Source organism: Podarcis tiliguerta (assembly GCF_965153285.1).
Source record: "Podarcis tiliguerta genome assembly, chromosome: 5".
In the NCBI taxonomy this organism is placed as follows: Eukaryota; Metazoa; Chordata; class Lepidosauria; order Squamata; family Lacertidae; genus Podarcis; species Podarcis tiliguerta.
The window spans coordinates 7561323-7586764 of NC_139538.1; the positions used below are offsets into that span (position 1 = coordinate 7561323).

Consider the following 25442-nt stretch of genomic DNA (forward strand, 5'->3'; position numbering starts at 1 on the left):
CCTGAACATTAGGAATATATATGACGAATCAAAAGGTCTCCAAAAGCAAACAGATAAGTGAATTCAACCTGCAGAATATGGATTTCTGACTGCAGTCTTGCAAGCTTGTTATCCTCAATGCTTGGGCAGTGAACTTTCTAGCATATAGACAACAGCCAAATATATATATTTATATCAAAGCTACATTTAATTAAGGTAAGAAACTGAGGTCAAACAGAGGCTACCTCCTCTTCTCCAGGCCCCCAGCGAAGACGGCCGTTCCCAACCCAGCTTATGATGGCAATGCTGGTTCTCACAGAACTGTGTCCTTACCACAATCACCTGTGTAATAAAAATGAGTTTATCATAGGCACAGAGAAAATCCGTAGCCCTTTCAACATCTGAGTTGTAGGGGATGTTCTCAGTTGGCCTGGCACTCTGCCTGCTGCAACCAAGGGGACATTTGGGATACATTTTCACACTGCAGTCCTGGCAGAATCCGAAGAAAGATGATCTTCCTTGAGGCTTGGCTGGGGGGATGTGAGGAGGAGGAGGAGGAGGAGAGGAGCTGGAGAGAGATGCTTCTTTTAACACACACACCCCATGCCAGCAATATTCCCTCCGTATACTTGGGAGGCAGCAAATGCCCACACTGAGTCCAAGCTGCTGCCACGACAACTCCCAAGGCGGTTAGAAGGCCAGTTTCTTCATCAGGAGATAAACCCTGGAGTCTACTTCAAAGCCATGCAGGTTGTTGGCATCTCCCTGGAGTCTCATCAGCAGCCCACCGTAGGACACGTAGGCAGAGCTAGAGGAGGAAGGGTGGGCCAGAGAAAGGTGAGACGCAGGAAGGGAGACCACGGCAGCCACAGGGGCTTAAAACAACCCCAGCGGAATCATGCAACACTTAAACTATGGACCTCACTCCCACAAGAGGCTGCATGTCTGTGTCCCCATCCTGCCCCCAGTTCTGCGGGACGTCCTTCTTGGCCCTCACTTTCCACGGCTGGTGCTCAGTGGGTCCGGTAGGGTGGAAGGCAGGGAGCTCAACAGCAGGTGGCGCCAGAGGCAATGACAGGACACACCACTGCCTGCCTGGCTGTAAGTTAGATGCCAGGAAGGTGGGGCTGGCAGAGGGCATATTACTGGTGGGGCGGTGCTCCATTGGCTCTATAGGACAGGTGTCCAACAACCTGGGAAAGACTTCCTAGTGTTCCTATTCACTCCCCACTGCCCCCAATCCAGTCGCTTAACTCCTTCCATAGAGCATCTCAAAGAGCTATACTCAGAGAGCTTGTGAGAAGGTTATTATGTACCTATTCATTTCCAACCAGCCCTTTCTGCAAATAAGAGGGGGAACACTTACAGGCGTGTGGCGGCCTCTGTGGACGTCTCGTCTCCCTCGATCCTGTACACCTTCCCATACATCACATACTCAAACTGGTCTGCCCTGGAGCCAAAAGGAACAGTGGAAGAGAAGGAGAGAACATGTGTGGTTTTGTGGCCATCGCATCACTTCAAGTTGTACCAACGTGCTAATAAAGATCTGCGTATCTGTTTCAGCTGCATCACAAGTTTTAAACAGTACAGATCACAGAGCCTGCGGATTTCCTCTTTCTAAATCCACTTGCAGCCTGGGGAAGAATAAGTTCAGATGCCTTCACCAGATGTCCTGCATGTCATATCAGAGATGGGCAAACTCCGACCCTCCCAAGTTTTGTTGGACTCCAACTCCCATCAGCCTCAGCCAGAATAGTCAATGGCCAGGGATGGTAGGCATTGTAGGCCAAACACAAGTGCGAGACCACAGGTGTCCCATCCTTGGGCTGTACGGTATAGCGGCTAGAGTGCTGGACTAAATCTAAGGAAACCTGGTTTCAAATCTGCCTTCCAACATAGGTGCCCTTGGCAGAATCTCTCCTTCTCTGCCCCGCCCACCTCACAGGGTTGTTGTGAGGATCAGAGTGTGCAGAGAACAGAGAGCCACAACCCCCCCTTTGAATTCCTTGGAGGAAAGGCAGGAAATAAATGTAAAATACATACAGGGTAACAAAGGCAAACAAAATATTGTGCAGCACGTCTGCAGCAAACAGCACCCCTTTTATAGCTCTTTCCTCTCTGGCCCAGCCCAGGAGGACTTAAGAGGAGCAGGAAGAACTGAAGAGGGAGCTCATGAGAGGAGTGGCTTAGGGAGTGCCAAGCAGACAGACAGACGCCCTGTGCATGAGGAGCAAACTGCAGAGGATGAAAATAGGGGTGGGGAACCTAATTCAGCTCAAGGGCTTGCACTTCATCCTGTGCAACCTATGAGGGGCCAGAGGAAGAAGTGGGTGGAGCAAGGCATGCAAATCTTTTTCTCTGTCTCTCAATCCTCCATCCAGACTGGCAAAGGGCATCATTAGAGTTCAAAGAGACATTCCACAGAGGCAGAAATACCTGTGGTGCAAAGCAGAGCCAGAGAGGGGTACAGCCAGGAGAGAGCTCCAAGAATCAGACAGAGAGACCTGGCTGGCCACATTTAGCCCCTGGGCTTCAGCTCCCCAACCCAGGGATTAGGCAGTAGAACCATTGTGTTTACACTTCAAGTAAGGACACACTTTGGGTCTCTACACTGCCCATGCTTTTGCCCTGGAGAAGACACTTTTGTGCTGCTAACACAGCAGTTTGACTTCACCCTGGGAGGCACACTTCATTGTCTCTCGAGAAAGACAGATACCATCTAGTGTAGGTTTTGGAGGAACTACAAAAAGAAGCTAGTTTTCGACCTTACAGAAGGCTGAAAGGAAGGGCACACAACCACAGGACTGATTTGTGAAGCCCTCTCCTTGGCTAGTTCTCTGTTTGCCATCCTCTGGACCCCCATTACCTGGATGGCCTGTCATCAGTTGGGTTATATTCTCCATCATCCAAGGTCCCGTCTTCATACAAGGTGCTGGCGATCACAAGGCGGAATTTGTCACCTGAAATGAAGGGGAAAACAAAAATAAGACAGCGAGGAGTCTTTTCACTACAGCTAATGTTTGTGAGATTAATATCGCAATGCATTTGTCTAGCTCAGTGGTGTCTAAACTTTTTTCAAAGAGGGCCAGATTTGATGAAGTCAAGGGCCGTGATGGCCGACCAAAATTGCTGGCCTTTTTTTTAGGATTGAAGTTGTTGAGCTTTTTTATGATTTTACCCCAAAGTTGTTGAGCTTTCTTTCAGGATTGTTGTTGTTGAGTTGTTGTTTTTTTTAGGATTTTACCCCAGGAAATAAACTGCCACAGGGGCCGGATTAAACCAACCAGCGGGCCGGATTAGGCCCCCAAAACGGACTTTGGACATGCCTGGTCTAGGTTCATACATCACGGATTTGACAGCTGTATTTCCAGGGGGAAAATGTCATGTGTTTCAAGAGATATGTGTGCATTCAAACAATGGGCGAGGGGGAAATCTCTGCGTGTGTCAAGTGTGCAATGGGAATGTGTAAGTGTGATGAGTGTTTGTGATTACGGGATGGTCATGCCTGCTTTTGCTATGGACACATCCACTGCTGGCATGTAATGTTGGGATGGGTGGGTGTGCAGGGAAAACGACCCATGTGCTAAAAAAGTTTTAACTAGCTCTGGGTCAGAGAAACACTGCCAGGCAAGCCCCCTGACTGCACTCACTTACCAAGATCAACAGGGTAGATCTGTATGTTCACATCCAGGATCAAATCCATCTTGAAAGACTCGCTCTCACAATGCAGTCGGGAGACTGGAGGGAGACAAATCTGGGTGTCAAATAATTAGGGGATAGAGAGGCATAGAAGGCATAGCCCACCTCCACTTCTGCTGGAATGCCAAGTCACTCCAGTCTCAGTTTTGTAGAGCCAGAGAGAAGGATGAAGAGTTGCACACTTAAATACAGAATATCTGTTGAAACCCTGGCTCACAGATCAAAGAGAAAGGGACCTAAAGCTGTAAGGTTTTTAAGCCAAGATCTGAAGGGATTTTGAAATGAAGGGTCACCAAAGTGAGACAAGCGGTGATTTGAACCTGGGTTTGTAATCAGAAGCTCTCACCACAACACCAGGGTTGTTGCCATGGTTATTAGCATCTGAACTGTTAGGAGATCCTTCCCCATCACTCTTGCTTCGTAAATTCAAGCCCTACTGCACCTGTAGACTTAGTAAACTTAGGCATTGTAGTAGTAATAGTAGAAATAGCACTATTACTACTAATAGCAGCAATCATCACAGCTATAGATGTACCCTTGCACTACAGCACACTGGAAGCCTTTGTTTATTTAATTAAGGTAGAGATAAAATTAGTGACTCGCCTCTAACTGTTAAAGAGTGTTGGACTAGTATGTAGCTGCACTGGATTTTAAACTGTTTATATACACATAGGAAATGGTTTTTATTTCCAAACTGCTTTGAGATTGTATTCAATATATGACGTATCTACAAAGCACCATTTCTATGTGTCTCAGGGAGATTTGCAAACAGTTAAAACAGTTTTTAAAACTGATTCCAAAAACGCCTGAAAAGAAGTTTGACCCTAAGGCGGAAAGGGACTTCTCCATTCAATAGAAATAAATAAATAGGATGCTGGGTGGTCTCTCTCTCTCTCTCTCTCTCTCTCTCTCTCTCTCTGTGTGTGTGTGTGTGTGTGTGGAAAGATTCAGATTTGAATTCCCCGTCAACCATAAAGCTCAGAGCCGCTATCACAACCCACCAAACTCGCCTCACAGGGTAGTTTGCAAGGGTAAAATGGGAGGGGGGAACTGGGGGGTGAGGGGAAGGGAGAGAAAGAAACCAAGAACACTCCACCTCAAGAGCCTTGGAGGAGAAAAAGAAAGGGCACACTGCACATGTAAATGCAGGAAGCCTGCAACTTAGGTACATTTAACTTGTGTGTGTTCAGCTGTGCCCAAGGCAAAATTTTTTTTTAAAGGGGGAGCAATCCTACCCGCCATTGAACCCATTGGGTTTCGACTATAAATGCCTTTGGCTTTGGGTGCGATCCATCACACACACATTGCTTAAGCTGTGGGCTTACTGTAGATAATAATAATAAATTTATTTGTACCCCGCCCTCCCCGGGCTCAGGGAGGCTAACATCATAAAACTAACACAGTATAAATCGACCAGCCTACATGCAGGCGGGCAGGGAAGCAAGGATGAGGTTCCGTGTCCAGGAGCAGGGTGGGCAGGCAGAAACGGGGAAGGATAGGACCACGGAAAGAAAGAAAGGGGGGATCTCGAAAGGTCATCCATCCCACCCCCCGCAGGAAAAGGACCACTGTGGCCCCCGAGGTTGGAAAACGAGCGCCTGCCTCTCACCCCTGTCGAACTTCTTGCCCTCGGGGTCGATGTCCTTCACGTCGAAGATATCCTCGAAGAGGATGCCGGCCATGGCAACGCGGGAGGAGCAGCCGGAGCAGCTGGGGGCTCCCGATCTGCTATAGCCACGCGCGCGCTCGCGGTGTGCATGGATCGCCGCTCTCCGCTTCCGGCGCGGGCGCCTGGCGATGACGTCAGCAGCCTGAGGCTCAGGCGGACATGCTGGAACAGGGCAGAGGGGCGGCTGGGAAAGGGCGGCAGCGACTGGAAGGAGGAAGAGAGCGAGAATGGCGGGGAGGGGAGGGGGCGTCCTTCTGCTGCGCACGCGCACAAGTCTGCTTTGAAGCCCGAAAGAGGGCAAAAAAGATCCCGACCTTTAAACCTGCAATAAAGGGAGGGGGCGGGACAGAAGGGATAAATATATGTTTGTGTGTGTTGAATATACATATATTTATCCGTGTATGTATATCACCCTGTTTTAAATGCATTTTATCTCATTTATATATTTTATTTTTCATTCTGCGTTTACTTTTTTTTAAAAAAAACCCTTTAATTTACATAAATTTAAGTATTATGGTGCACCTTGTGGTTATTTTATTTTTTTCCTTAAATTTCCACACCGCCCTTCGTCTGAGGATCACAGGGCGGTTTACGATATATATACATATTTTAAAAGTGTTTTAAATGCTGCCATTGAATATTCAACGATGCATACGAGTGTTTGAGAATTATTAACGGCATATTAATTAAAGTATTTCCTTTACATTGCCTGGATCAGTAGTAAATTGGCAGCTGCTCTTTTAAATAATTTCAGTTATCGAGCCAATGGTATTGTGGGATTCAGCTGTTTCTTCCTCTCTTGTGTTGCTGCAATTTTTCCCATTCCATCTGCACAGGATTGGACCAGTTCTGGCGTCCAAGATTTTATCCTGCCTCTAAAACCACCACCTATTTTATTCGCATCATAACAGACAGAAATGCCACTACTCAGAGTGGCAACTTCTTTGTAGTTGGTCAATTTAACATAGCACTTAAGGCCCCGATGGATTATTTGCACCACTTGTGATCCAGTGCCATGCTGAATGCAGCCGACTGACCATATATTATGTCCTTTTTACAATTAAGAGTAATAATAATAATAATAATATGTACCCCACACTTTGGGGAGGAAGGCTCCCACAGAAATTTACAAATCTATAGTAGCTCACCAGGGGACTTGATGAGCTTTCTGGTCCTGCTTCCAGGCAGCAATTGCCCTTAGCAAGCTGCAATGTGTGGCTGGTAATCTTTCTCAGGGCTGGCACTATGATGAGGCAAGTGAGGCAGCTGCCTCAGGTGGCAGATGCTGAGGGGTGGGGAGGGAACAGAGCAGTGAGAGCCACGTGGCCTGCTTTGCACCCGCTGTGCCAACCTGCTGCCCTCAAGTGCAGTACAAGAAATTGTCCTTTCACCAGAACTAGAGTATGATTCAGCTGCCAGTCCAGTTGGTTTCTGTATGCACCTTGGTGGAGGGTGCCATCATGCCTCAGACAGCAAAAGTTATTGAGCTGGCCTTGGTCTTTCTTCATCAGAGGAACACCTCTGGGGAGACCTTTTCTTCTGAATGGATTCAAGTATCGCTTGTATATTTGCACAGCCAAGCTAGTAAATAAAGCTGCTGAATTATTTCAGGTAGGACTGCTGGTGAAGTTTTACCCATCACTGAATCTGCATGCAGGCAGAAGCATCACCTGTTGAATTTCTTCCACCTCGATGCTGCAGCTTAAATGTCACAATAATAAATAATAATAATTTTTTTATTTATACCCCACCCCGCCCTTCCCGGTTCAAAAACCGGGCTCAGGGCGGCTAACAACAAATGTAAAACATTTTAAAACCATTATAAAAGCAGCATAAAATACAGTATAAAAACATGAACAACAATAAAATTCAAAAATAAAAAATCAATTAGATAATTCCCCAGGGCTAGCTGGCTGAATTGGTCCTACTTGGGCCACTGAGGAGGCCAGGGGAGAATTAGCTGTGGGGTCTCAGAGCGGGTGATCTTCATAAAAGGGGAGAGGGAAGGAAGAGAAGGGAAATAAAAGATCAGGCTGAATTCAAATTAAAGGCCAGGCGGAATAGCTCTGTCTTACAGGCCCTGCAGAAGGAGGTTAAATCCTGAAGGGCCCTACTCTCCTGGGACAGAGCATTCCACCAGGTCGGAGCCATCACTGAAAAGGCTCTGGTCCTGGTGGAGGATAGTCTGACTTCCTCAGGGCTGGGGACCTCTAAACTATGGTATTCACAAGGGGAAGAAAAACAACTGCCAAGTACAACCTTGTACTCCTTCACGTCATGGATGGCCATCTGTCATGGTGCTTTAGCTGAGATTTCTGCATTGCAGGGGGTTGGACTAGATGACTCTGGGTGTCCCTAACAACTCTATGATTCTATGTTCTGATCAGAGGAGCTACCAGACTGCTGTTCTGGGTGGGTTTCCTGTGCGTTTTAGAGCTGCAGCAAAATGCAGAAATTCAGGCGGTGAAGCCCTTCCTGGCATTGCATGCCCTGCAGAAAAAAGCAAGCCTGTTCGGCTTCCGCATCCATTGACAGCCCTGCTTTTTACTCCTTGCTTGGAAGCAAAATACCACTTTGGAAGGGTCGTAGCTGAGCGGCAGAGTGCAGGCACCAGGTTCCAATACCGACAGCAGCATCTAAAGGCAAGGATGGGACTCGCTCCCTGCCTTGCAATCCTGCAGAGCCTATATAATAAAATTATTATTATTATTATTCATTAAGAGCAGGGCTTCCATGATCTGCATTCATTTAAGTGCTTGCTTCATAATGTGCACCACACTCTTTATTGAGATATCAGATATTCTATTAATTGTAATAAGGACAATATAGCACTGCAGAGCTTTATAAGGAATTAGAGGACTCTACCCTCAGCGGGCTTAGAATCTAGACAGACACAACCAAGCAAGGGGAAGGATTTGAAGTTGGGGAATGAACAAAGGAAGAATAAGCAATTATTTCAGCCACATTTACTTAGGTTACAATCCTTTATCCACTTACCTGGCAGTAAGCCCCACTGAATTTGATGAGGCTTACTTCTTCTGAGTAGGCATGCATAAGATTGTGATGTTAGTTTACAGTCTCTAGATGGGAAGGACCTGCAACAAAATATTATTGTGTTCTGTATGACAACACACATATACCCATTGCAATTCACATCTTAAATATATATATTTAAAACATAAAAAAGAAAACAAAAGAAGACAACCCTGTGCCAGACGCGCCACTCAGTGTAAGACTACGTTCCAACGCGTGTGCGTAAAATCTGGCGGACGAGGCTAAGGAAATATACAGCGAGGCGCCCAACCTGCCTCCTGCGCGAATGGAGAGAGCTCTCGGCCAGGTGACTTAGGGATGCTTTGCATGTGTCTATGAGGAGGCGTGCTCCCTTTGGCCGCCCGGCCCCTTTCCTTCCCGATGCCAGGTTAGCAGCAGGAGGGCGAGGAAGCCGGGTAGGCTGGGGGACGAGGATGCGCTCTCCATTGGCTGCTGAGCGCGCTCGTCCCGCCCGCTCGCCGACCATTCAATAAACTTTCTCCCGGCGGCAGCTGCCTTGGTCGGGCAAAACAGCTGCAGCGACGCGCAGGTTGCGGGCTGCGAGAGGGAGAGCGCCAAAGGAGCGCTGGATGGGCGTGTGCGTAAAAAGGGCTGGAGAGGAACGCTGCTGCTGCTACTGCTGCTGAGGCAGGGAGAATGGTGAAGGTTAGGAGGAGGAAGATGGCACCGCTGCCGCCGCCTCCAGCTGCCCTTTGAGCTATCCGGAGGCAGTAAGGAGACCTCGGCCCCACGCTCCTTCGACGGGCCGCCTCTGTCGACGGGGAGAACCCAAAGCCAGGTGTCTATGGATGTGCAGCGGAAGAAGAAATGGACCAACCTCACCATTGGCCTCCTTTTCCTGTCGGGAGGGATTGAGTACGGTGAGATTCCCTGGACATGGGATGGGGGGGGGAGGGGGGAGTGTTTAGACCCTGGATACAGACTTGACAATTTTATATACTTCATCACACACACGCCCCTACACACGTACATATACAGTGGTACCTCGGGTTACAGACGCTTCAGGTTACAGATGCTTCAGGTTACAGACTCCGCTAACCCAGGAACAGTACCTCGGGTTAAGAACTTTGCTAAAGGATGAGAACAGAAATTGCACACTGGGGGTGCGGCGGCAGCTAAAGTGGTACCTCAGGTTAAGAACAGTTTCAGGTTAAGAACGGACCTCCGGAGCGAATTAAGTTCTTAACCAGAGGTACCACTGTATACGCGGTTTTTGCTGAGGCTCGTCTCAACATGCTGGTGTTTTTGTGTTTATTATTAGATTTGATACCCCACAATTTTATATGTAGCTTGATCCCTCTGTCCCCCCCTCTCACACACGCATGCACATATCTACACACGCCAGTTGTGCCAACTTGAATAAAATATGGGGGGGGGGCAGGTAAGCCCTGCCCCATGTAATCTGTCCCAGGATGCGGCACACACACACACACGCACACACACAAACCATTTGAATGGCAATGCCCATCCCATCAACATGGGGGAGCCCCCCTCAAATATTTTACTGGGAGGGGTCAAAGGGACCTCGGCTCTTATGAGTTGGTTCCTATAACACACACACACATACCTGGGTGGGTACCGCTCTGGTACCCAGGTCTCCAGTCAAAAAAGGCTCCAGGGGAGTGACTTGCATTCGAGCAAAACAAAACAGTAGCACACTCTGCCCCTAGGAAGCTCAGGTTTTAAGGGGAGGGGAGGAGCTTGGTGATGGAGGAAGTCCAGTTTGCTTGGAGCCTCCCTGGCTTGATCCTCTGATTCAGGGGTCAGCAAACTTTTTCAGCAGGGGGCCGGTCCACTGTGCCTCAGACCTTGTGGGGGCCGGACTATATTTTTTTTTTGGGGGGGGGTGGAAGAACACATTCCTATGCCCCACAAATAACCCAGAGATGCATTTTAAATAAAAGGACACATTCTACTCATGTCAAAACACGCTGATTCCTGGAACCTCTGCGGGTCGGATTTAGAAGGCAATGGGGCCGGATCCAGCCCCCGGGCTTTAGGTTGCCTCCCCATGCTCTGATCTAATGCAGATTTCGTAGAGAGATTCTCATCTTTATTGCATGTTCCAGAAGTGCACATTGAGTGTTTTGAGGTTTTTTTGTGCCTCTGCCAGTTGTTCAGCATGCCTGCCTTGACAAGATCCTGGCCTGTAGATAATCAAATGAATTGCGTGGTTAAGTTTGAGAAGGTGCAGTTCTTTAGCCATGAACTTTCCAGACACACCTGCTTTGCTTCCTGCTTCTGCCATTCCCAGATAGGTGGGAGGAGGTGACTGTAAGAAGTATTTTGCCGTGCCCATCACTTAGAATCTTAGAGTTGGAAGAGACCCGAGGGTCATCTAGTCCAACCCCCTGCAATGCAGGGATCTCAACTTAAGCATCCATGACAGATGGCCATCCAACCTCTGCTTAAAAACCTCCAAGGAAGGAGATTCCACAGCCTCCTGGGGGATACTGTTCCACTATCCAACAGCTCTTATTGTCAGAAAGTTCTTCCTGGTGTTTAGTCAGAATAATCTTTTTTGTAACTTGAATCCATTGGATCCAGTCTTGCGCTCTAGAACAGCAGAAAGCAAGCTTGCCCCCTCTTCCATGTGCGAGCCCTCCAGATATTTGAAGATGGCTATTGCATTTCTTCTCGGTCTCCTCTTTTCCAAGCTGAACATACCCAACTCTCACTTCTCACCACTTTCAACCTGTGCAGTTGGTTTGCTCCAGTGGAGTCCAGAATGCTGTGCCTTGTGAATTTCTTTTCCAGTTGCAAATGGTTTAACCCAGGAAACTAGTGTCTGCAACCTAACCTTTGACTTCTAGAAGCTTGCCAATTGTCCTTGGATAGGTTGGCTGTTTGGGTTGCTGTTCCTCTGCCCTGTGAGAATGAGAAGAGGTTAGCAGGCCATACTCCAGAGTAAGGACATAATAGGCTTGGGCTGCAATATGGAAATGTTTTTGGGGTAAGATGCGGGAGTAAGCAGGATTGGAGTCAGAGGGGGTAGGCAATAGGGACCACAGGTGCCATCAGCCTCAGACAGCATTGCCAAGGTCAGGGGTGAGGCCAGTGTTGTTGGACTACAGCCCCTAGTCCTCACATTGGCTCACCCTTGAATGTGAGATTCCTCCCACTATTCTCAAGGTGCCGGAAGCAGCAGCCTTGCAGAAACTGAACAGGCCTGGGTTTTTGTCAGTGCCAGGATAGAAGAAATTCTGAAAGCCCTCACGGAAGAAAGCCAAGAGACAAATGTACAAAATCAATAATAGTTGTAGGACAATTGGAGGGATAAAGCTTAGAAAAATGTGACTAACGGAGGATGTGATAAAGATCCCTAAAATTAGGCACAGTGTGGATAAAGTGGACAGAGGGGAGGTTTTTCTTCTAATACTTGATCTTAGTGTTAAGAAAAGGGAACCCAAAATGATCAAGGGGATGCAACAATTTCCCTGTGAGGAAAAGTTGCAATCTTGGAGGATTTAAAATTTAGAGAATAGGTGGATGTTTCATTTAGAGAAAAGGTGAGACAAGACATGACTGTGAGTTGTACAAAATTATGCCTGGAGAAAGTGGAGATAAACATGTTCTTCATTATTAAAAATGTATACCGCCCTTCATATGTAGATTTCAGGGCAGTTTGCAACATAAAAATACAAGATAAAACAGAAAACACTTAATAAAACACCGCAACACCAGCCAACCAACCAAACAATAACAGCCCTACCCATAAGACTTGAACTCATGAACATCCAGTCAAAGACTTAATGAGCTGGGAGAGTCTGTGACAGAGAAGTCCACAATCAGAGGCACAAGCTTGAGGAGGGAGGCCAAGAGGCAGAGATAGGCCCGGCTGGTGAAGAGCCCCCCCCCCCCCCGCTGCGACATGCTCTCCTCCCACCTGGTCTCCCAGAACCAGAAGAGTCATGAAAAGGGCTGGGAAGTTAGCTTCACACAGGCACAGTCTCCTATTGCTTGGGAGAAGCCCTGGAGGGGAGGGCAGGTGGGGACTTTCAGTCTCAGCAACTAAGCTTAAGCTTTTTTATAGGAAGACCCCAAAATTGTTGAGCTTTTTTGGGGGAAACCTAACCGCAAAGTAGTGATTTTAAGCTTTTTGAGCTGCTTTTCCCATCACGTTGCCGTACATCCAGGTTTTCCTTGACTTTTTGCCAGTTTGGCAAAACCTCCCCTCGACGCCACCCAAAAACCAGCACAGCAGGAATTTTCCTGACGTATGGCAAGCAAGGGAGGAGCTGCTGTGCTCGTGAGGCCGGACACTCCGCCCAGTCTGTGCAGATCAGTTTCTTGCTAATAAATAACTCCAGCTTTCACGGTGTCACTCCTGATATTAATGACTCCTAGTCACCATGATGTATTCAGGAGCAGAGGCAGCCGGCCACGTGGAAAGGTGTTGGTTGGGGAGCAATAATAGCAGAGGACTGTTGCCTTCAAGCTTTGCTTGCCACTCTGGGCAGCAGGATGGGTGAACCAGTTGGACCTGTAGCCTGATCTAGCAGAGCTTTGGTTCTGCATAAGAATACGGGAAGCCGCCTTGTATGATGTCAGACTGTTGGCCAATCTAGTTCCATCTTGTCTGCACTGGCTGGCAGTGAAACTCCAGGGTTCCAGGAATTGAATCTTTCCCAACCGTACAGGCAGCCCTGTTCAGGGAAGTTTTTAATGTGTGACATTTTAATGTATTTTTAATCTTTGTTGGAAGCTGCCCAGAGTGGCTGGGGAAACCCAGCCAGATGGGCGGGGTACAAATAATAAATTATTATTATTATTATTATTATTGGAAATGCCAGTAGGGATTGAACCCGCAACCTGCCTTGTGTTCTCCTTGCAGCAAATGATGCTTGCGTGTTCTTTGATTAAGTGTGGGATGCAGATGTAACAATACAACCAATAGGTTGCTTCACAGGGCTTTGAGAGTTAAAAAAGAGAGAGAAGCACGTGTTGTAACAGTGAGCATAACATAACACACAACAGTACAAACAACCAAATAAAAGACTTCCTTTATCCTGTATCTGACCTCCTTATTTACTTCTTATAAACTGTTTCCTTTATGAATAATTATTAAGATTTTTCTAATTACAGATGTGCCTCGCAAGACGAAATTAATTCGTTCCGTGAGTTTTTTCGTTGTACAAGTTTTTTTGTCTTGTTAAGCACCACTGCATTTAAACACTGACAACGGCAGGGAGGGGCGGGGAGAAGCAGGGCAGCTGCCGCAGCCGGTACCTCAGACTCACCCGCGTGTTGTGGCCACCGTGCGACGCGGCTGCTGGAGGGCGGCGGGGGTCAGGAGCGCGACTCGGCGGAACCGCCACCATCCTCTTCACCTGAGGGAGAGAGGGAGAGAGAGGCGCTGGCGGCAACAGCTCTCTGAGGGGAGCGGGCAGCGGCGCGAGGCACTAACCGTCAGCCGGAAGGTGGGAGGGAGCCGGAGGAGCGGGGAAGCGAGCGTACGTGCGTGCAGTGACCATCGCCATGACACGAGAGGCAGGGCCGTTTCATCTAGCGAAGCAAGCCCTTAGGAAAATCTGTCTTGCGAAGCACCTCAGAAAACGAAAAACCCTTTCGTCTTGCGAGTTTTTCATCTTCCGAGGCATTCGTCTTGCGGGGTACCACTGTATAACTTAAATGTCCACAAAGTCTCCTGCAGACATTAATTGAATCAAGTCCAGGTATGTATTTTAGGGCACACCTTTGTGAAGTGTTTTGTGAACTGGAAAAAGAAACTGTGCCAACAAAAAAGGAATGGCAAGATAAACTGCTAAGAGTATATTGAACTGGCTAGATTAACAGAGGCAATTTGAGATCACACTAGACAAGAGTTTCAGAAAGCATGGGGGAAATGCAGAGACCACGGGACAACTCTCATGGCAACTCCTAGGGACTGAGGGGTCTTTGGCCCACCCAATAAAATATTTGAGGGGGCTTCCCCCCCAAAACAGATGGGCATTGCCAAACAAATGATGTGCATGTAGCGTGTCATGTGATCGATTGTGTGGGATGGGGCTTGTCCCTTTCCCAATATTTTATTCAAGTTGGCACCCCTTCTCTCATAACTATAAAGCATTAAACCTTATAAAGCCTTAAATGGCTCAGAACTGCAATGCCCCAATGTCTACCTCTTTCCATATGAACCTACCCAGACCTTGAGATCATCATCTGAGGCCCTTCTTTGTGTGCCTTCTCCACAAGAGGTCTGGGGGGGGGGGCGGGCGGCAAGACGAGAACAGGGCCTTCTCTGCAGTGGGTCCCAGTTTGTGGAATGCTCTCCCCAGGGCAACTCGCCTGGTGACTTCATTATACACCTTTCGGTTACCAGCAAAAAGGTTCCTCTTTAACCAGGCCTTTGGCTGACTGACATCCAATGTCCTCTTAAAATGTGCTGGGGGTGATTGGGTTGTTTTTGTATTTACTTTTATTATATATTTTGTGTTTTTATGTTGTAACTGCCCTGAGACCCGCGGGTATACAAATTTAAATAGCAATAATATTAATCATAATATTTTCTGGAAGCCACTTGTGATGGATGCTCTTTTTGATACTTTCTATTTACTGGAGTTTATTTTTTCGCCTCTCCGCAGCTGTGATCCTGCCCACCCTCTGGGCTTACCTGCAAACTCTCAATGCTGAGCCCTACTTCCTGGGCCTGGGCATCTCTGCCTTTAGCTTTGCCGGGCTGATCACAGGCCCGCTGTTTGGATATTGGTCTGACCGTACCCATAAAACCAAGGCCATCATCCTCTTCGCCAACTTGTTTCAGATAGCAGGTAAGTGGGGGCTGCATTGAGAGTGGTGGCGGCAGGGGCAGTGGTTGTGTTTGGGGTCAAAGCATGCAGATGAGACTCCAGTCCGCCACGGTAAAGGTAAAGGGACCCCTGACCATTGGGTCCAGTTGTGGCCGACTCTGGGGTTGTGGCGCTCATCTCGCTTTATTGGCTGAGAGAGCCGGCGTACAGCTTCTGGATCATGTGGCCAGCATGACTAAACCACTTCTGGCCAACCAGAGCAGTGCACGGAAATGCCGTTTACCTTCCCGCTGGAGTGGTACCTATTTATCTACTTGCACTTTGATGTGCTTTCGAACTGCTAGGTTGGCAGGAGCAGGGACCAAGCAACGGGAGTACACCCCGTCGCAGGGATTTGAACCGCTGACCTTCTGATCGGCAAGTCCTAGGCTCTGTGGTTTAGCCCACAGCGCCACCCGCGTCCCTTTTCCCCCACGGTAGGTGGAAGCTAAACTTGGCTGGAAACCACAGGAGAGGAGAGGGCTCTTGTGCTTGGTTCTTGCTTGTGGGTTTCCCATAGGCATCTGGTTGGCCACTGTGAGAACAGGATCCTGGATGGGCCATGGGCCTGATCCAGCAGGCTCGTCTTATGTTAAGGGATTTAACATAAAGGCGACTTGCCAAGTGATGGTTGCATCTTGCACTTTCCAGCTCATTTTCCCCACCACTTTCCTTACAGCAAAAAGTAAGGAAAGTGGGGGAAGTTTGTTTGTTGCACAAGAGCGCAAAGTCCACCCTAACCACGCAAGCTGAATCGACCAGCATGTGATTGAATCCCACCTGCAAAAGGAGGGAGATCCCAGAAAAAATGGCGTCTAGACTCTAATTGTGCCCTGCTTTCTAGTCGATTGCTATATTGGGAAGAAAGTTGCTTTCTCTAGAGCAAATTGACTTCATTTAGCCTGGTTTCCTCTGCAACTCATGCTTGTCTTTCCTGTGTCTTCCGCTTCCAGGGAACTTCATGTACTTTGTCGGTGGCTCCAAATGGATGCTTCTGAGTGGTCGGCTGGTGGCAGGTAAGTGATGGAGTGGAGGGTGTATTTATTTTAGCGCGTGTGAGATTTTTTTTGAATAATAGTTGCATTTGGGTGGTGGGTCTTGGAGAAAAACACTGTGTTTCCTCTTTTCTAAAAATAAATTGGGGTGTGAATGTATTTTTGTTGTTGTTGTCTAATGGGGAGGGAAAGAGTATTCCTTTATTTTTATTTCCTCCCCCGCCCCCCATTTAAAATGGATACCGCTGGAGGGGAATTTCGCATTCTTGTTTTGCTTTGCTTTTTGCCCCGCCCACTTCCACCTCCAGCCCCGCCCACTGTTGGAATGCACCCTCCCAAAGGTTTCCTGCACTTGAGCCCAGCCTGCAGGCCAAAAGTAGCCCCCCCCCCCGCTTTAGTGATGGTTTTGTCATACATGCACAGATCATTTTATCTGTATGCTGCCTTTTCATACTTAGAACCATACTCAGGGCATCTTACAACATGAAGAAATTTGCATAATTACAAATACAGTGGTACCTTGGCTGTCGAACGGCTTAGTTCCTGCACGCCACAAACCCGGAAGTGAGTGTTCCGGTTTGTGAACATTTTTTGGAAGCCGAACATCTGACACGACTTCTGATTGAGTGCAGGAAGCTCCTGCAGCCAATCAGAAGCTGTGCCTTGGTTTTCGAACCATTTCAGGAGTCAAACAGACTCCTGGAACGGATTGAGTTCGACAACCAAGGTACCACTGTAGAACAAAAGCGGTAAATGAAACACATCAAAAAGTACACAACCAATGTGATAACGATTTACCCACAAGTCAGAATAAGATCTAAAAATAACAATACAAAAATTAACAACCACAACTGGCCCCCACACCCAAACAAAACCCCAGCCTAAGAGTCTATTCAGCAGCCTTAGTTTTTTTTGTAGTTGGAGTCAGTCCGGGGCATGCCTTCCCCAGCCTGGTAGAAAAAGCTCTGCAAGGCAGGGAGCAGGTCTTTCAGGACTTACAGCTAGGATGGTCTCTGTCCCCCCTTCCTCCCTCTGACTCTTTGTACTTGGCCCTCCCCTGCAGGTGTGGGCACAGGAGCAGGAGCATCCATCTTTGGCTACCTCTCCAGAACCACCACGTCCCAGGAGCGCGCCACGGTGTTTGCGGCTGTCATGGCATGCAGACAGGTTGGGCTACTCATCGGTAAGGCTGATTTCCTCTGCCCCACCCCTCTAAAAACCTTCAGTATATTCCTGTCTGCTATGGAAAGGGCTGGGTTAACCATTAAGCAAAATAAGCACATGCTTAGGGCACCAAGGGAAGAGGGGGGCACCACAGAAATTTTTCCATTGCTGGGTTTTTAACATTGATGGCTGCAAATGGCTCAGCTGAGTGTTCATTTTCTCAGTGGAAGTCTATTAAAAATCCCAACAGGAGAAATATGCAACGAGGCACGCTGGGTGCCTTATCTCTACTAAGTATAGAAGCAGATGTGTTATGTAAGATTAGTTTTGAGGATCTGATCAATTAGAAAAAGGAGGAGAATTCCCCCCCCCCTTTTTAAATATTTTTTTATTCAATTTTACATATAATTTCCATAAATCATATAACATATGTTCATATCCTATACAATATTTTAGACTTCCCTCAACTACATCTGAAGATTTTTCAGTCTTTATCACTTAATCTGCATTTCACTAATTTCACTATTACTTTTAATAATCCTTAAGTAATAATTCTATTCATAATTTTTCCCTGCAATATTTCATATAGTCCTCCTTACAAAACTTCTTGCAGTCCTACTAGCGTAATCTGTTGATTACAGTTGCTTTTCAAATAGTTCACATATTTACTCCAGTCCTCGGAGAACCTCTGGTCCCGCCGGTCTCGGATCCTTCCTGTCATCTTATCCAATTCTGCATAGTCCATTAATTTCATCTGCTATTCTTCTTTTGTCAGTAATTCTTCTTGTTTCCATTTCTGTGCCAATAATACTCTTGCTGCCATTGTTGCGTACAAGAACAGTTTATTATCTTGTCTATTAATATCCTCAGCTACAATGCCAAGTAAAAACGCTTCTGTTTTTTTTAAATAAATGTATATTTCAACATCTTTTTCATCACATTATATATAATTTCCCAGAAGCATAGCTGTCAATGTTTCCCTTTTTTAAAGGGAAATTCCCTTATTCTGAATAGGATTCCTCTCAGGAAAAGGGAAAAGTTGACAGCTATGCCCAGAAGCTTTTCACTTTCTTACATTCCCACCACATATGATAAAAAGTTCGTTCTTAGAGGAGATTTTTTCCCCAAATATAAATAAGGTGGAAGAAAAGAAAGTCAAACATCATTTCCCATCTTGCTGTGGGTTTCGTTTCATTTCGACAAATCAAATTTTGTTCTGTGGTTTATTATTAACATTTTGAATTAGATATGTTTAGGGGTACCAAAACCTTTTAAGAGCTCAGGTCCTCTAAAGGGTTTCATCCTGCCCTGGCTATGCATTTTCCCCCTCGAGGCTTTCTGCTATTACCATACCTCCCTGGATGTTTGTGGAGACACAGGTGGAAAGCAAATGTAGAGATCAGTCCATTTGTGGACCAATTTTCCAATCCAGACCATTTGTTTAGTCTGCAATTGCCACGGAGAAGACGGAACATGTGGAGGATGTGACTATCAAGGGTTAATGTCTACAGTGGCGGATTTCTGCCTCTGCTGTCAGGGCAGCATGTCTCTGAATCCTAGTTTCAGGAATTCACATGTGCGGAGAGTTCTCCTGCTCTCAGGTCCTGTTTGTGCACTTCTCATCGGCATGTGGCTGACCACGGTGAGAGCAGGGTGCTGGGACAGATAATTATTTAACCTCACCCAGCAGGTCTCTTCTGATGCTCTGAGGAACAAGAACATGCAGATTAACTGCTTGGTATGGCATAACATGCTTGCTTTGTTTCATATGGAGCAAGCGGGAGGCATAATCCTCAGCCCTTCCCTGCTTAACCAGGAACAATTTATTATTAATGTTCAAAGGCCTGGAAACAATGCCTTATGAGGAACGGCTAAGGGAGCTGGGCATGTTTAGCCTGGAGAAGAGGAGGTTAAGGGGTGATATGATAGCCATGTTCAAATATATAAAAGGATGTCACATAGAGGAGGGAGAAAGGTTGTTTTCTGCTGCTCCAGAGAGGCGGACACGGAGCAATGGATCCAAACTACAAGAAAGAAGATTCCACCTAAACATGAGGAAGAACTTCCTGACAGTAAGAGCTGTTCGACAGTGGAATTTCCTGCCAAGGAGTGTGGTGGAGTCTCCTTCTTTGGAGGTCTTTAAGCAGAGGCTTGACAACCATATGTCAGGAGTGCTCTGATGGTGTTTCCTGCTTGGCAGGGGGTTGGACTCGATGGCCCTTGTGGTCTCTTCCAACTCTATGAATTATTAAGCTTTCAGAGGAACAAACTGGGTGCAGTGCAATTGCAGTTTGAAATGCACACACAGAGAAGAAGAAAGGTGTAGGTTTTTTTAAAGGTGCAGTACAAATGAAGGCCTATTTGGGCTTGTTTGTAGACCCAGTTCCTTGATATCCTGATGTAGCAAGTGCCTCTGCATGGAAAAGCAGTGCTTCTTTTCATTTCATTTCACTTTTAATTTTTATACAGCCTTTCTATATTGCTGTATACAAGGCAGCTCACAAGCCGAAGAAACCATAAAGTTTGCACACCTTATAGCAGTGTGATCCAGTACAGAAATGTCATCGTGAAAATGTAACATTAAAATAAACAAGTTACAGCAAATGAAGTAATACTCAGCCATCCATTAGAATATAATAGTACACAATAAAATTAAATATCAGCAAATAATAACTAAACAGAAATGCATTCTTAACAATTACAATCAATAATTTCTAAATCTATAAAAGTAACAGTGCAGAAAATAACAATACAAAATTAAAAGCAAAGACACACAATGTATAAAAATATTTTTTTAAAAAATAAGAATAATCCCCGAACTCTCTTCCGCTCTTCCCAGCCGCTTCTGCTGTTCCTAAGTCATGGTCAGGGAAAGGCTGCTAGGGCTGGAGGGTTGGGCAAAGCAGGTGGGAAAAGCCATTGTCTGGTGGCTAGCACAAAGTCTCTTTCTCCCAGTATGTGCCTCAGCCTTGCAGATAAGCGGATAGAAGTTTCCAACCTTCTAAAAGGTAGTTGTGTTTCTGATCTAGCTTCAGAGGAGAGGAGGAGCCCCTCTTCCACAGCCAGAAGTGTAAAAGAACATACAAGACCCTGCTTGGTCAGTGCAATTTGGGCTTTTTTGTAGTGGTCAATCCCAGCCACCAACCTGGTCTCACAGTGGCCGGCCAAATGTCCATCGGCAACCTGCGCCTCTGCTTGAAAGGATTGCTGCTACTGAGAATTATGTCAGAGTGCGTGGGCAGGTCATGCCGCAACAAGCTGAACATGGAGGTTGCAGCCTGCGTGGCTCAGTTGGTTAGCATGTGGTGCTGATAATGCCAAAATTGCAAGTTCGATTCCTGTATGAGACAGCAGCATATTCCTGCCTTGCAGGGTTTTGCATGATCCTCAGGGTCCCTTCCAACTCTACAGTTCTAAGATTCTAAGCTTTTGTATGTTGCTGCCATGCTGCTTTCAGGCACCTGACTTGCCACTTTTGCCCCCCAGGGCCAGCTTGTAACCTGTTCCTGCGGCTCTGTAACTTCCAGGTGGGGCCCTTCGTGGTCGACAAGTTCACATCGCCTGGGGTGAGTAGAAGCACTTTGTTAGCAACTATGTATAACCCAGCCCGGTGCATTTGATCCCATGGATGAGGCAAGCTCCTCTCCATAATGGTGCAAGGCCTGACCCATGGATGAGGCAGGATGAGGCTCCCGCCTTGAGCGGCAGGAGCCTGAGGGGTGGTGGCCCCCTTCCTTTGCTGCCTGCCCATTCCAGCAGCACTGGCTTCCAGTGGGATCTCACGAAATGCCTGAGATCTTGCAAAGGAAACCTCACTGAAAGTTGGCACTGCTGCCAGCACTTTGCGGGCAACCGCTGTGCAATGCTGGTAAAGAGAGGCGCCCTGGTAGCAGTGGGGGGAGGGGACGGACATTTCTCCTCAAGCGACAAAACAGGATGCACCGCCCCTGCACATGGCTGCTTGGTGGATTGGGCAGGATGGGCCTTTTCAGATTGCAGGTAGTGTAGAAAAGGAAGCTGTCCCTGTGACTGGAAAACCAAGCGAATCAGCTAAAGGACTGGGCTGGAACCGTTGTCCCTGGCACACTAGACTTCTATGTGCAGGGTGTTCTCCTGTGTGTGGGATCATTTAATTGTATCAGAATAGTCCCAGAGTAGTGCAGTTCCTATCACTTTATGTCAGCAGCTCGTCCTACACTCGAGTAGGACCCTGACAGAGACACACGCCCGACTGGCATGTTCTCTCCCTCCTGGTATTTCGTTCGGGAGCTTCATAAGCTTTTTTCCACCCGAACATCACAGCCAACGGACATCGGGACACTTGGGGATCCGCAGAGTTTCCGCATCATGCGCGTGACAGACCTCAGCAACTCAGCATTTTGGCTAATCTACTTTATTTACATATAAACACATACGGAGCACTGCAACATAGCTCCCCCCCCCTCTCTAGCATCAGACAGCAAGGGGGAAAAAACCAAAGGACAATAGTCCCCACTTCACAGAGCACAGTAACACAAACATCCAGTCTCCCTCACTTCCCACTCTGTGGAGTCAAAACATACACCGTCATGTGAAAGTCAAAAATCCCATGACTGCAATCACGGAGCAGGAATTCTAACACTTTATTCCTGCCTAATTCTGGTGCAAATACACCCAGTCTAACTTTGGGAGGAGTTATTTGTCTTTGTTAGAGGCTGAAGGAAAGTCAGAATGGTTTTGCTCTGACCCTGTGGCTAGAAACCACAGGAGGGGAGAGTTGATTCTGTGTTCGGGTCTTGGCTGAAGACTTTCCATATGGACATCTGGCCGGCCACTGTGAGAGAGGATACTGGCTGAGATGGGCCATTGGCCTGATCCAACATACTCTTCCTATATTCTTACATTCTGATGCCTTGTGGGGGGAGCTGGAGGGGAAGAATCAGCCACCCGCCCCCAACTATTCAACTTTTTAATTATTATTTCATTCAGTGTGTGACAAGGCTGGCAGAGCATTGCGAGAATTCAACAAAAGAGAAAAAGAAAAGCATTTGAGACCCGTCACGTGTCAAGTAAAGAGATGAAAGATAAAGGGGAAAATATATCAGAAAGAGCTTGTACAAAAGAGGCAAAGTGGCAGTATTCCAACATAAGACAGAAACAGGGGATCAAAGACTCATATAATCAAAACCAGCACTAGATGAAATCATATTTGGATGGAATGTGCCGACTGTGTCATTAAATAAGGTGAAAAAATAATTGCCAGGCAGCTGCAAAGGCCCAACAGATCCGCTTCCCCTCTGAGAATCCAGACTTAGTGAGTGCACTTATTTGGATGCGGCTACAAATAAGGCTTTTAAAACCCCAGTTTGTAATAGACTTCGTGGAAGTGTCCTTCTAGTCTTGATCTGTTAGCAAACGAGTTATCAGTATCTTTTCTCCTTAATATTGTTCTAGCTGGAAGTTTGCAAAATTATATGTAGCATAGAGAAAGAGGATACTGAGATGTTTTTCTTCCTCTCTCCTAACACTAGAACTGGGGTAGCCGTGTTGGTCTGACACAGTCAAAATAAATAATAAAAATAAAAAATTATAATCAATTTTTAATTTATTTATTTTTACTAGAACTGGGGGATATTCAAAGAAGCTGAATGTGGGAAGTTTCAGGGCAGATAAATGAAATTGTTCTTCATGCAGCGCATTCCTGGAACTATAGCACTCGGTCCTGCAGGAGGCAGCGATTACCATCAACTTTGATGGCTTTAAGAGAGGATTAGAGAAATTCATGGAGGTGGAGAAGGCTATCGATGGCTCCTAGCCACAATGGCTCTGCTCTGCTTCCACAGCTGGGGGCAGCCATGCTTCTGAAGTATCCCAGTTGCTGGAAACCTCAGGAGAGGAGAGTGTTCTTTTGCTCAAATCCTGCTCACTGGTTTCCCCCAAGCATCAGGTTGGCCGCTGTGAGAACAGGATGCTGGACTAGATGGGCCATTGGCCTGATCCAGCAGGCTGGCTGTAAGTCCCTGTGTCCTTTAAAAAAAAAATTCTTTATTTTAAAAGGGTGGATCCAGACACGGTGTGTGTGTGTGCTATAAATAAGTCAGGAACTAGATTGTTATAACAAAAGGAAAAAAAAATCTATGGAAAATCGTGTTTTAAAATTTCTTGCTCTCTGGCGCCATCTGGTGTTGCATGTTTATAGCACATTCAAATCGCTGTTTTTTTTACTAAAGTAGCTGAGTCCATAGAAAGTACAGAATTACAAATAGTACCCATGCAGAAAAAACAAAACAGAAAAAAGATACTGTGTACATTACAAAAAAAAAAGGGGGGGGGGACTTGTTGTTGTAGCAAACCACCCTGTGATCCTCCGATGAAGGGTAGCACATAAATTTAACAAATAAATAAATGACGGTTCAGGGTGAAGCATTCATGCTCAGGCTTTTCTTTCCTCCATTCCTTCAGATCTTCATGTGCATGGTGTGGCTGCTTCTGCAGATCATTGTTGCGACGCTGTACCATGACCTGCCGCCGCCGCCGCCGTTGGGGCACTCCTCAAAGGCCCCAGCGGCAGCTGAGCGGGACGCTGTGGAAGAGGAGGAGGAGAAGCCTCTTGTGCAACACGAGGAGGCAGCGGAGAGCAGTAGCTACGGCAGCACCTCTGCGGAGCGTCGGGAAGCTGTTTCGGGTGACGAGGTTCGGTATGTGCCCAATGGGCACTTGGCTGATGAAGAAGCCTCTTTGGAGAAGACTCCCGCCTATAATTTCAGCTCCATGACAGGTGAGCGCTCTTCCGTGGTGGGTATGGGGCCATCAAAGACAGGGGACCACATTCCCTTCCAGGCAGACTCGCTGGGGCCACATGGCAGTGGTGGGCGGGGCCAGAGGCAAAAGTGGGAGGAGCAGTGGGTGGGGCTTTTACCTTTCTACAGTAGACTAGCGTCTGTCCTCCTCTCTCTGCCCTCGCTGCAGGTAGTAACAATCATAATAAAATGTATTTGTACCTCACTCATCTGACTGGGTTTTCCCAGCCACTATGGGTGGCTTCAAGCATATTTGTTGTTGTTGTTGTTTAGTTGTTTAGTCGTGTCCGACTCTTCGTGACCCCATGGACCAGAGCACGCCAGGCACTCCTGTCTTGCACTGCCTCCCGCACCTTGGTCAAACTCATGTTCGTCTCTTCGAGAACACTGTCCCACCATCTTGCCCTCTGTCATCCCCTTGTGCCCTCCATCTTTCCCAACATCAGCGTCTTTTCCGGGGAGTCTTCTCTTCTCATGAGGTGGCCAAAGTCTTGGAGCCTCAGCTTCAGGATCTGTCCTTCTAGTGAGCACTCAGGGCTAATTTCCTGAAGAATGGATAGGTTTGATCTTCTTGCAGTCCATGGGACTCTCAAGAGTCTCCTCCAGCACCATAATTCAAAAGCATCAATTCTTTGGCCATCAGCCTTCTTTATGGTCCAGCTCTCACTTCTATACATCACTACTGAGAAAACCATAGCTTTAACTATACGGACCTTTGTTGACAAGGTTCCAGCATATATGAAAGCATAATAATAAATCATTAAAGATTAAAAAGCAAGACACACGGCTTGGGGGAGAACCCTGGGGGCCAGGTCTATGGCCACATCTGATCCCTGGGCCCGAAGTTCTCCATCTCTGATCCAAAGCTTGCCCTACAAGAAGGCACATGGAGAAGACTAGAGCTGAGCCTCCCTTTTCTGGTCTGCAAGTTCAGAAAGTTGGCACGTTGGAGGATGCTGTCTCAACTTTTCCCCCATCACCACCTCATAAAACAAGCCAACCAATTTCCAAATGTTCTGCTGGGGACATAGTAGCTCTCATGGCAGAAGAGGGCCTTGATAACAGAGCATCTTCCAAGGAAAGGACAAAATGGGAGGCAGGCGGGGGCAAAGTTAAGGTTAAAGTTAAGTTTATTAAAAAAATAATTTTACAGGTCCTTGTTTCTCAGTTTGATCCTTTTCCCTGGCTTTGTATGTTTCATGGTATTTTATGTGTTGTGACTTGCCATTATTTTTTATTGATTACTGCTTAACAATGCTTTATTGTTAAGTGTAAACTGTTTAATTATTATTTGCTGATATTTAACTTTACTGTT

At 46.9% G+C, this 25442-nt stretch overlaps 2 protein-coding genes across 3 annotated transcripts in view; one reads left to right on the plus strand and one right to left on the minus strand.

Annotated features, from left to right (window-relative positions):
- Window positions 1–164: 164 nt before the first annotated feature.
- On the minus strand, window positions 165–5466 carry POLR2H (RNA polymerase II, I and III subunit H). Its single transcript, XM_083442475.1, has 5 exons — window positions 5288–5466; window positions 3634–3717; window positions 2846–2939; window positions 1346–1429; window positions 165–787 (listed from the first exon to the last, which is right to left on the minus strand). Exons 1-5 carry the CDS (start codon window positions 5358–5360, stop codon window positions 670–672), a joined length of 453 nt encoding a protein of 150 aa, XP_083298601.1. The 5' UTR covers window positions 5361–5466; the 3' UTR covers window positions 165–669.
- Window positions 5467–8817: 3351 nt separating this feature from the next.
- Window positions 8818–25442, plus strand: part of LOC310678386 (major facilitator superfamily domain-containing protein 8-like) — a 32760-nt gene continuing 16135 nt past the window's right edge. Inside the window, exons 1-6 of one of the 2 annotated variants that reach the window (XM_083442302.1) lie at window positions 8818–9261; window positions 14986–15171; window positions 16143–16205; window positions 17248–17367; window positions 20835–20914; window positions 23790–24105. In XM_083442302.1, the coding sequence (XP_083298428.1) occupies window positions 9186–9261; window positions 14986–15171; window positions 16143–16205; window positions 17248–17367; window positions 20835–20914; window positions 23790–24105 (841 nt within the window). In that variant the 5' untranslated portion in view covers window positions 8818–9185. The remainder of the gene's footprint in view (window positions 9262–14985; window positions 15172–16142; window positions 16206–17247; window positions 17368–20834; window positions 20915–23789; window positions 24106–25442) is intronic. The other variant, XR_014511739.1, reaches the window with a different exon arrangement.